Below are 12,982 nucleotides of genomic sequence, written 5' to 3'. Positions count from 1 at the left end.
CATGACTGATTTGAAATTTGTAGCTATTAAGTCATGTACCAGTTGCATAAAGACAGAGACCCATTTAGCCTTCATGTCACACATGTAGTCATGTGAAAGCATCAAGACAGACTTCACGTGACAAAGTCACAAGTCACCCTCTAAGCCTGCCAGATTAATCCCTGATGCTCCTCACAGTCAACAATCTTTGAAAAGGAGACCGACATGTTACCACTACAACAGGTGGACAGAAACGACCCTTAGTATTAATGTTAATATTACCTTTTTCCATTTCAGATAATCTTAATATCATTAATGATGAGGACATGCGTTCTTACACACACACTTTAGCTCTCACATAACCTGTAAAAGGAATTTCCATATTAGTGTTTTTTGATATTGCTGACAGGAAAAAAAATCACTGTACTACAGTATATTAACCACTCAAAGGTTAGTATTAGTGTCATGTAGAAAAAGGATTAGAGAATGTACAGTACAGTAGGACAGCACAGCGGAGTTTGGACAAACAGTAACAGTAGTTATGAAAATGATACATACAGTCCAATAAACTATTTTATTGTAAAGAGTGATTCAGAAATTTTGCCATTGTATTTAAACATAAAGTGAAGGCTGGATAACTGTTCTGGACAGAGTTTGACAATGGTAAGACACGATACTGGTTTGAGTTGTTTTATTTGACATCTCCAACTTTAGCTAGTTTTAGAAAAGGTACACAATGTGGCAGTTGTTAGCATTAATGACTTTAAAGGACTGAATCAGCCTATAAAGTTGCTTGTCCGTGCCCCCGATTCAAATCATGTACACTTAAATCTAATCATCTCTTATTCGTTCTTTCTGTTTATTCTTTCCCCAGTTGTGTGTGATTCTATGCTCCTCCATGCCTTTGTCGGCATCTAATGGAAGAAAAAGCACTGATCAGGTCCACCATGGTATCCAGACTGCCTAAATTCGGTGGACGCTCCTCAGCTGTTGGCGCTAGCCCCTTGTCCAATGGTTCAACCCAGTCAACCACCACTACCCAGGATGGCAAGACCACTCCCCCAGGAACACGCCCAAATGGTGTTATCCGTGCCTCTCCTTTTACCCTAAAATGGAAGAGAGATGAGGGGCTGACCCTCTCTAGCCCCACCACATCCACCAGCCCTGGGGACGGAGATGAAGACAAGGCTCAGACACAGCTTCCCCCATTGGTAAAGGAGATAAAGAATGGGTCTCCAGGGACGCCTAAGATACGGAGGTCAGGTACTTTGATGGTTGCCGTCTCTAGCCCCAAGGCCATCCCTAAGCAATGCTCGAAGATGAGTCCCAAAGTAGGGACCAAGCTAGGCCAAAGCCCACTGAATGGAGGTACTAAAATGGGCCATAATGAGTCCAGCATTCCTCCTCGAACAGGGTCAGATTCCCGCCTTGTTCGGCCAAGGTTAGGCTCCAGCTCTCCCAGAAGCAGCTCTCAAGACAGCCTGTCCCAGTCCAGTGACAGCCTGAAGACCTTGGCACTGGACAACATGGTGCGTTCAAATAGCTTCACTCACTTCAAACAGATTCCCTCCCCCACAAGCCAGCCTATGACACGGTCCTTCTCCTTTAACCGGGCTGTGGAGCTAGCCAAGCCCCTGGCCAACACTCAGCTCCGGCCTCCTCGGAGTACTTTCCTCAAACCCCCTCAGCTGAGCAATGGAAGATTGGGTTTAGGACTTGGAGCCCTGAATGGCAGCCTGGGAGGTTCAGGAGGTCTAGGTGGAGGACTTGGAGGACTTCAGTACAGCAGAACTCCTCCAGCTGCCTCCTCTTTGCCTACTGCTTCAATCCCTCCAGCACCCACTACCCCCAGTACTCTAAAGAAGCCTCTGCTTCCCAGTTGTGTGCTGACCAAGTCATTGGGCAGCAATGGGGGGTCTTTGGGCCACAGGCTGGCTCGACCTGGGCAGGCCAGGCAGCAGAAACCTCTTTTTCCAGGTAGGGTCAAGGGGGATATAAGATCTTCAGCTGCCCCTGAGTGTGGAGAGCTGTTAGGCATAGCAATAGACATTGAGCCGACTGGTGAGGCTGAAAAAGCAGACTCTCAAAGTGATGATGATGGAAACTCTGGAGATGGAGGAGGAAAAGGAAGCGGAAGTGGTGTGCTCAGGCACAGCTTTGGCCAGGCAGCAGGCGAGACTCTGGAGGACATGTCCCTATCATCTGCCTCATCTCTAGACAGAGGTGAAACCAGTGAGGAGTTTTTAGATGACTTTGACAGTGTGGGAGATGTTCTCAGTGATGGGATTATGCCTGACAACAGGAAAACTGGGGGCACTACCCAAACCTGCCTTCACAGCTTTCTCAATGAGACCATTGACTGGGACACTATAGATCTGGCAGGTAAATAAAGTGAATTGAAAGTAAATTCAACTAAATTTTTATGTTACATTTATGCCAGTTGTTCAGCCCTGAGTTTATATATCTTCTGCAGGAAATAAGGAAGAAAGCCCAATGCAGGACTCCCAGGGACCACTGGTGTTGTCTCCAGAGCGAGGTGATGTCCCCCAGGCTTCATCTGTGGAGCTGTCGCCCTCCAACAGCTCTGGTGGAACTTACATGTGGGATGAGGAGGGTCTTGAGCCCATTGGGGGGCCTGGGACTCATCCATTAGACAGCTATGATGATTCAGAGCTCAACAGCATGGTGAGTCCCAGTTTCCAGCTTTTGACAAAAATGTGTACAATTAATTAGTTAGCTTAGTTAGCTTTTGTCAATTCTAAAATCTGGTCTTTTTAAAAAACAATTTTGTGATTAGTCCCAAGTTTTCACAATTCTGGTTTGGCTTTCAGAGAAAAGAAAACTAGAAGAAAAGGAGTAAACATCAATTCAATAAAATTCCTCAACCAAACACACTGATATAAACTAAATATGATACTAGCTTATTCAATTTGGAGTCTGAAAGAATGTTTTTTTTTTTTTTTAATGAAAAATAAGTGTTAACATTGATAAATATTCTTTTGGGTTCATTGAGAAGTGGAGTAGATTTTTAAGGGGGAGAGAGGTTCGGAAGAAATGTAAAGGTTGTGAAACCTTAAGAGTGACCTCATGCACATTATACAAATGGACTTCTCCTAACATTACCATGGGTATTAAAGACAGTAGACTTCAACCATCAAATGCACAGTCAAAAGACCTTTAAATGCCACTGCCACACAACTTGAAGGTCAATAATATATATTTTTAAAATCAAAATATACTTAATCCTGAATTACATTGCATGTATTTAACAGAAAATCCCCATAATACTTGTGGGGAAACTTATAACATTCCTGTGGGCATACATACGGTGTGTTTGTAGTCTATAGATATCATGGGTGTAATAAACCCACTGTTAAATGTGTTATGTGATTTAACACGCTTGATTAGTTGATTAGTTGAACCTTGATTAGTAATTGTTTCATTAGAAGTTCTCAACTTTTTTTAGAGTTAATGCATCCAAGTTACATGCCATGTGCATTAACAGTGTCAGTGTGTAGCTACCAATCGGAAAGAATTGGTATGTTTGGAAAGTAGGTACGAATGCATCGCACTGCATTTTGACATAAAGAAAGAGAACACTCAATAATGAAAAATAATATAGCACAATAGGGGGTTGACTTTACTAATCTAATATATTTGGAGGCCATTACCAAGGACATATGCTCTGCTTGTAGGCTTTAGGTTAGTCTCCTGGTTACAACTTGAGGTCTTCTTAGCATGACACACTGTACTTGTCTTGGTCCATTAATCAGTTTCACTTTTCAATAATTCCTCCTTCATTTTATAATTTGGGATTAAATGGGCAGAACAAAGGCTGAGAAGGAAAACAAAATTGTCTAGAGTTTTCTGCCAGCTTTCACCACCAGTTTCATGCCAACATCTCTCTCTCCCTGAGAGGAATGCTGACCTGGCCACCGACTGTGTTTTAACAGCATCGCTGGCCTTGCTTTGGCTCTCTGTATTCCTGTACCATGGCACTTGATCTCAGGAATGCAATAAAGAGCTTAAAATGACCTGGATTAGAAATCATATAATAAGCTTTGTGTGTTTACTACTTTTACCATGTGATGCTGACACAAACTTCAAGTTGCTGAAAATGTATTGTGTTTATCTTTAAAATAATGGATTTATAGCAACTACCAAATCATTACGAAAAGGAGGAGAGACAAGTGTGTGTGTGTGTCTGTGTGCTGTGTGTATGTTCTATTTGTACGTGTTCACTGCTGCTGTCAGTACAGGCACACATGCTTTAGCCATATGTATCTGATTAAGATTCATTCAGCATGTCTCAAGGAGTGTGTGTGTGTTTGTGTGTGTGTATGTGTGTCCATGTCTGTGTAGTAGATTAGTTGAAATGTCATCATGTGGGAGATTTGTTTGACTTTTGAAAAGGCAAAGTCTTATTGAAATTCCATAATAGCACCTGGATAGACTGACTCAGACCACAGCTTGTGTATTTTGCCATCTTGTGCCCCCCCTAAATCTACATACTGTACTGTACATGTGTACAACATACAACAAAACAAATGCTGTTTAAATGTTTATAGAATTACATCAATATATAGACCAGTCAAATACTGATTAGAGAATTTGAATCAGTCCTTGAAGAAGTGCATTCTACTAATTGTGCCATACAGGATCACAAAAAGATCAGTAGTACGAGATGCTCTTCACACGAATTGCCTGCACTTCCACAGTAGATTAGGCTATTATTATTGTACATGTTAATATCATGTGCAGTAATTTTGAAATGAAAATAATGGCGCAAAAAGCCTGTATAGAAGTTGGATTGGAGAGATCTAAAGTGAAAATCCAATTCAGTTCTGTTCTACCAGAATAAAAAAGCCACAGGGTTACTAGTTTGTGTTTAGCTGGAGGATGTGTTTCCCCTGTGAGTGTGACTGAAGGCTGTTATTGCATCACTGGCAGCCATTATTCCCACCCTTGGCCAATGCAACAAAACCCACCACCACTGTGGAGAAATGACCGCATGCATGTTTGCAGCTTGTGTGTAAGCTTTCTATGAAACATGTGAAGAGAAAATCTACTCATGTATGTTGAGTGACTAGCAAAGTAATCTTGATGGTCTTGTCACTCCTCTCAGTATAGCTCAATGGGAGTAGAGCTATACTGAGAGGCAATGACATCTCTTAGTTAGGTACAAATCTCTAGACAGAAAAGGGAATGGTACTAGTCCTTGCTCTAAGAGAGTCGAAGGTCTGATGGTAGCTGTTGAGTGAGTGGGTGCTAGACAGAAAAAAGACATAAAGAGGAAAAGGGTAGAAACAGAGAGAGAAACCGAGAGAGAGAGAGAGAGACTTAGTGACTAATTGCTGATGTGTGGAGATCAGCTCTATGGGGAATCTCCCTTTGAGATATTCAACTGAGCTGTTTGATTAGAGGAAATGGGCCCCATTACTGTAATTGGGTGCACTGAGCTCTCTCTATCCCACCCCTTTCTGCATTTTTCCTTTCCATCTGTTTGTGTCTCTCTCTCACTCATTCTTCCCTTGTTCACTGAGTAAATAGTTCCTCCCAATGAGGAGAAAAAAAACCGTGAATATAATCCTGTCACAAAGCAGTATATGTTTCCAAAGTGATTAGTAATTCCTGGGGCTTATCCTGCATAAATTCTATGTGGTCTTTCATCTACCAATGTGTATCACAGTTTGTTAGTAGTTGAATGAAGTGCACTTTGCCGCAGGAGTTTGCTTCTTTCTTGGTCTTGTCTCAGAAAGAAAAGCCTTTTGGTCTGAATTAGATGCTGTAGAAAAAGAAATGCAGGGTAATTAGGCCCAATCTTAATGACATATAAAAAGTCAAAGCATTCAATCATGGCTCTAAAAAAAAGATAAAAATTAAAAAAAAACCTCCACTTTGGAAAGAATGCAACTGGTGTTTATAGCATAAATGTAACTGAAACTTGCTATTGTTGTTTCTTGCTGCTATGAGAAAATGGATAAGATATTCAGCTCCCAGCCACACTGCAGTAGCGTGCTCAGTCCACTTGGAGGCACTGTGCATCCTTAATACAACACACTGTAGGTGTGCTTGTTCCTGCTCCTGGTTTGTGTGTCCCAGTATTTTTCTGGCTATATATGGCTCTATCTGCATTTATATGCCTCTGTGCAAAATCAAGGAGTGGGCTACCTGAGCTCATAATAAGATTCCCATCATGCACCATGCAGCGCAGTACAGTACAAGCTTCACAAAATTGGCGTTGTGAAATGGAGGGCCACTTCTCACACTAACTGTTAATTTTTCCCCAGCCTCGGTGCAATTTATCATGCAGTGCAACAGCATCAGTAGATCTGGGTGCTATTTATGTTTAAACAGTTTAAATTTTTTGGACTACTTGAGATTACTTGTTTTATTTTGTCAGGCAACTCACAAGCAATCATAAATGCATGGGATAAAGACAAGAGCTGAAGTTGAATTAGTAGGAGTTTACATGCTGATGCCTTCTGCTACTTATATGGGGGTGGACACAATAATAGAACACCTGTTCAATATAATACCTCTGCAATACATTGAACTTTTTTTGTTGAAACTGTGTGAGAAGGATGAATTTCATGGTGTGGCTATAGTTTTTGTTGTGTTATTGGATTATATCAGCCTGTTAAGTATAGCTAATATTCTGTCATCCCACTGTCTTTGCCCTTCATTACAGGCGTTACCACATATCTGGGACACCTTAGTATAATAATATTGATTACAACATTGCAAACTATGGCCTCATAAATTTCCATTACCAACTTATCTCTACCAGACTCACTATTAACATTCAAACAACCTTGCAATCCATATAGAATGTATTGCACGGTTGTTATATTACATTACTGTCTTCAAGGTTTCATCTTTGCATGAACTCAAACTTTGTGGTGCCATTTAAAAGTATAAGAAACTTTGAGAATTCTCTTAAGTTAGCCAAAATAAATTTTATACCGTAGTAAGTTTTAGGTTGAAGCTGATTCCTTGGGAACTTAAGTTCTGATGATTTCATTAACCATGTATTTTGGAGTTTTTCTCCTTAGAGTAAATGTATTTCCCTTGAAGTTAATACCCAACATCCCTCCTCACATCATGAGACCTTGAATGCAAAATGCCTAAATGTTTACCTTTTCCTTCTTAGTGTATAATTCTCTAAGTTCTTATGCCTCCTTCTGTTCTCTCCCTGTTTTTCAACCAAGTTCCCGGGGGTTCCGCTGCTTCTTATCCCTAATTTATTTATTTTGCCTCTTATTTTAGGCTTTTGTGGAGCCAGGTTGAGACAGGTCATTTCATTAGTGTTTGAATGAGGGGGATGCTTAAGCCTCTTGCCTGCAGAGTGCTCAGCCATTTACGAAACATGCTGCCAGTGAACCGGCTATGCTTTGCATTAATGAGGCTTATAGCTCACCTGCGTTTGCTTGACTTGATTTTAGAATGGCAACTGCAGCCCTTTAAGGTAAACCATGGTTTTGTGTGTACCTCTGTTTGTGCATTTAGTGTTTTCCTCAGAGAACATCGCACACACACAAGACACTGGTTTTTGCTTGTAATAACACTGGTCTGAGTCATTATCAAAATTATAGCCTAGATATATTCAGTATCAGTCATGACATGATTTAGTTTCCAGCCACAATCGTGACCTGAAATTTTACTGCAGATCATCACACCACTGCTTTTTATAACCACCTTGTCCCTCAACTGGCCCTCACATATTGAAAATCTAGAAATGGCTGCTTACTGAGCCCCTGAGGTAGATAAAGGCAGTAACATATCAGCAGATTGGCAAGAAAAAAGCAGAACAGCTTTTACTGACAAGATTGGGTTGTTGGTGAGTAATCACTTTATTGACTATACACTGATCAGCCACAGTTACTGGTTTTAATGTTGTGGCAGATCAGTGTAGATTTTAATGGCAGTGCCATGGTTGGACATAATAGTTACTGTCCACACAGGGCATTTGTCTTACTTAAATGTTTTAGAGCAGAATGAAATGCGAACATTATAACTTTCTGAGCGTAGTCTCAAAATACAGTTTCCTTTTAGATTGAATTTACAAAAATTCATATTCTAAAACATCGATTAAAGTCCTAGAGTGAGCCACTAACTGTGTAAAAAAGGGTTAGAAAAAACGAAGGAAGGTTTAACTTTGTACTTTTTTGTCCAGGGAGAGATATTTTGTTTTGAACTATGTCAAAAAACTTTTCAAGGAAAGTTTCTAATGCATAATACATGTGCTCTCATATAAATGCATTATACCCCTACCTTATAGTCATTGTTTTATTTCAGATCCAGTGAGCTGCAATATTGAGCCAACACAGTAGATAATGGGCCACTGTCCAAATACTTACGGACTGCAGTGTAAATGACATTGCTAAGCAAAAGTCTGCATTTCATTATACTACATTATGTTAGTATTAGTGATATAGAAAGCTTTCAGAAGGTACTATAGCGTAGCGTAGCGTAGATTCATGTATTGCCCATGTAGCCAGCACTGACATTTGAAGCACTTTCAGATGTCTCATTTTCCTGACTCTCTCTCCCTTTCATTTCCAGTTCAACTTGCTCTAGTCTCATTTACATTTCATGCACCCCATGATGTATTCAATTGTGGTGATGTAATTCAGTATCCAGTCTTTCTTGGATATTTGGTCTGTTTTTTTCCTCATGATTTGTAGTAGTTCCAGCTCTGTCCGTTTTGCCTAGGCTTGTGGGAAAGCTAAACCAACTCATCTTTCTAGAGAGAATATTTAGTTCACTACACATCCAAATACAACATATAGATGGAATGAAAAAGAAAGTTTGATAGGAGGGATGGAGAACTATGTATTGTGTTTTAAAATTTTAATCAGATTTGAGCAAAATATGCTTTTGTAATACAAAACTTATTATTTCATCGGAGTTTAGTTTTTTAACTATGAGACCTAAATCATTGCCATACAGTAACTCTCTACAGCTTTTCCCTTTTAGTGTTGTGTTTTTGTTCTCTCTCACTTCTTTCCTTTTTTATCTTTTCCCACAGATAAGAAAAAAGCATTAATTGTAAAGAACAATAAATGCATCAAGCATAAAAATCCCATTACCTCTTTCTCTCAAAAGACAGTCAAGCTGATATTAATGTTGAGTGTTTATTAAATAGTCTGTTTTAATTTCCAAGGTTGGTTTGTATGACTAAGACAATCATGTCAGTGCGCAGGTGGCTGCTTAAACAGGTACAGAATATAGTACACTGTGGCAGAATATAGTACATCTTGAGCACCAAATGTAACGGGAAAGATAAACCTGGGAAAAACATACCGCTGATTTGAGGGTTCTCTTTGCTCTTCTCTGCAGCTGCCATTACTCATTAAACAATTAATGAAAGAATCGCTTAGCATGCCTCCTTCGCACTGCCTCTGTTTCTTTCTCTGAATATTTGACTGTGCAGAGCTTAACCCAACAGAAACAAACTGTTTGTAGAAAGGATACTGCCATGTGTAGCAAAGCTCTGTTTCCTTATCAAATGCTCAGGATAAAATAATCAAAGTTTAAAATTTTAGCATAATAATAAAATAATCTAAAACGAGTAGTGCAATTATGACCCTTTACTTCATTTCTACTCTAAATTGTAGGGCCGCGACTTTCATTCACCTCAACCTAAGAGATGGGGTATTATTTGAGATGGGTTATAATTAGAGACTAGCTCTTATTCCTAATTTCCCCAGCTTTGAAAGTATACTTTATCATATTTTAGTAAGACACAAATGTCCCCCATTAGTTTCACAGTAACAGCCATCCAGCTGCTCAGGGGGCATAATCCATTCCCTTTCTTGAAAGGCTTTTACTGTGAAACATCTCCAAGTGTTGAATTTCATTATCCGTAACTGAACAGTCAGCAAAGTACAATTGACAGGAAATAATAAAGTGATTCATAAAAGTTTTTCTGTTATTAAGAAACAGAAGTATAACAGTATAAACACATTTTTAAAATGATTTATAACATACAGTAAGGGAGCGTATGTGTTTATGAATGTATTTTTCAAACACTATAACTCCTCCTGTGGGCACTCAAAAGTGGAGGCAGGTGTATAAACAGATCACGAATGACAATACAGTAAAATACAGTTCTAATGATATAAAATATATCTTCATATAGAAGTTATAATTGTATAGTTATCTGATAATGTAGTTACCTGCTTATGACTACATAATAGTGTGTTATAAATAGGGAGGACTTAAAATAAGGTGTTACCACCAATTGAAATAATGCTTTAGAAAGACACAACTTGACAAATTTGCCATGTGAGAGATTACCCAGTAGTGCAGGTGATTATTTTGAACTGGTCTTAATTTGTTTAAATTTGTGAGACCTTGCTAGTATTTGAATAGCAGCGAAATCTGACAGTTTGCAGTTTATCATTTTACTGTTATCTATAACAAGCCTTTCCTTATGGACCCTGACTCTTCACTGACAGGATGCCTATTAAAGCCAAAGGTGAAAGAACTGAAAGAAGAGAATACATTAAAGAATCTATATAAAAAGTAATATGTTTGCTTTAATTGAGATTTTCTGGTATTCTGTACTTTTCTTTATGAACCCATACTTTGTTGTCATTCTTCGGATGTTTGGGCTCTCGCCACACATACATTCATCTAATTACACCTAATTATCTTCGCCAATAAGACCAATAAGGCTTTTTATCGTGGTTGTACTAGATTAAGATTATCCCTCATTTTACAAGTCTTACAATGGTTATATTCAGCAATTGACTTTTGTTGAAAAAGTGAATTGGTTCAAGAGCTGCAAATGAGTCAGGTAAATGTATTACAATGACGCGCAGAAATGATTGGGGTAAAAGGGCATATCCTCCTTCAAAACCACTGGCAATTCCCAAAATATAGAGTATAGAGAATTATACTGTTAAGTTAGGGTTCTAATGTTTACAAGAGATACATAATCTATTGTCTACACACACACACACACACACAGCCATAGTAGCGGTGCACATAGATAGTAGCTCAATGTAACGAACCTGCATTTTTTAAAATATAGCATTTGAGCAATTCTTTGGACATTATTTTGGAAAGTATTTGACCTTCACAAAACTAATGATCCTGGAAAAAGATGTTTCGTGTTTGATTTCAACCCCCTTCTCTGACAGAGCAACTCAATTGAAATTTCATTAGAAACTAATGGATGGGTTGAAAGCAGCGACTTATTTTATGTGAAACGAAAGAGAAGAGAAAGACAGAGATGTCTGAGAAGAACAAGTACGGTCAGTCTTAAAACTTCTCCCTGGCACTTATTGATTTTATACTCTTATCTAAAGCTGAAGTTTGTGTGTGTGTGTGTTTTTTTTTAAAGTTGATTGATTGAACCGAAAATGAGCTGCCTATTTTGCCGTTTTGCCTGATTGTGTTCTGTGATGCAAATTTATATTCAAGCCACGAATACCCAAAGTCCAGAGATCCCAAAAAGATACTCCCGAAGAAAGCAATGGGTAGAATTAAGCTTTTGTAATGATCTTTTATTTAACTTTGTGAGTCTGTCGTGCAGACGCCCAGGTCATTTGAGGGTAAACCGTCAAAGTGAGAGAAGTTCAGCCTCAAAACTTTCCCAGTGAATTTGAAGTTTTAATCAGTGTTTGATCCAGCTGTGTTTGTTTGAAGATTCAGCTGATGTTACGTTGGAAGACCTTCCAGTCGGACTCTGAATGTTGCTCATGCCAAAGGGTCTGGACTGATGGAGTATCTCTTGGTATCTAAGATACCATAGATAGAAATTCATATATTGCTACAAGTCATATCATTATACCCCTAGAACAAATACAGCAGCTACAATTGAATTGGCTCAAAGCTACTTTTCAGTTGCATTTTAATGATAGGTCATAATAGTTGTTGCACTCAGTCTAATTCGAGGGTCCACAACTTGTGCAATTCCTGGAATTCATTAATAAACAAAATCATCTTACACTCTTGATGATAGAACGAACATTAACAATTCTCATACTCATCTCAGTAAGAATATGATACAATGGTTGTGTAGTAGAATTGTTGTTCTCTCTCCCTCCAAGGAAGAGGTCAGAGTGCAGGATCACAGAAAAAAACATTCACGTGTTGTAGCAGGTATTGGTTCAACATCTTGCACAGCAACACATACACAGAGCAAAATATCATGTAAATGCACAGGACACACTGAATGTCCCTACAGAACGTTGTTGTTATGTAATTTCAGTAATTAATCTAAGCTCATCCTACAAGCATATGTACGTGTCTCTCATCCTCCATGACCCTTTTCACCCCACACACACACACACACACACACACACACACACACTCACTCACTCACTCACTCACTCACTCACTCACTCACTCACTCACTCACTCACTCACTCACTCACTCACTCACTCACTCACTCACTCACTCATTCCCCTACTGAGAGATGATCCAGATCTTTCAGTGCTCCAAGCTGTTGTGTCCTGCCAGTGTGAAAAGTAATTCCGTCTGGAGCTGTAACAAGGACAGTCAATGAATAAGGAGGGACAGAGAAAGAGAGTAAGTTGTGAATGTTGCTAAAATAAAGAAAAGACAGAAATAATCACTGAACCCTGAGTGGTTCGGTGTTAATTTTATAGAATTAATACTCCACAGGGTACAATGCAGTACTGTAACTATACAGGTATACAGGGTAGCTGTAGTGAGGGTGGTGGAGCAGGATGGCCATTCATCACAGGGATGGTGGTTCAATCCCTGGCTCCTCATGTCCATGTGTTGACAGTGAACTTGAGCAGGACACTGTAACACATACTCCTGATGTGTGCATAGTATGTGGGGAAAAAAATGTAAGTTGCTTGGGACATACTGAGAAGAATGTAACATAGAAAATAGGGATGAAATCTCAGTGTTCCTCACAATACATTACTATCACTAATACATTTCCCACAGTAGCAATGGTATCATGTTACTTGTGATTCTGCAGTATGTTGTGAGCAATCATTTATGATACATCACTCT

General features: G+C 39.2%; 1 protein-coding gene across 2 annotated transcripts in view; it reads left to right on the top strand.

The window, feature by feature from the left end:
- Nucleotides 1–12,982, top strand: part of ccser2a (coiled-coil serine-rich protein 2a) — a 51,569-nt gene that overhangs the window by 13,745 nt on the left and 24,842 nt on the right. For both annotated transcript variants that reach the window (XM_040138887.1, XM_040138888.1), the window contains exons 2-3: nt 854–2,361; nt 2,453–2,664. In XM_040138887.1, the coding sequence (XP_039994821.1) occupies nt 897–2,361; nt 2,453–2,664 (1,677 nt within the window). In that variant the 5' untranslated portion in view covers nt 854–896. The remainder of the gene's footprint in view (nt 1–853; nt 2,362–2,452; nt 2,665–12,982) is intronic.

This window comes from Xiphias gladius, chromosome 11 (genome assembly GCF_016859285.1).
Source record: "Xiphias gladius isolate SHS-SW01 ecotype Sanya breed wild chromosome 11, ASM1685928v1, whole genome shotgun sequence".
Taxonomy (NCBI): domain Eukaryota; kingdom Metazoa; phylum Chordata; class Actinopteri; order Istiophoriformes; family Xiphiidae; genus Xiphias; species Xiphias gladius.
This window is presented reverse-complemented; position numbering and strand designations above follow the sequence as displayed.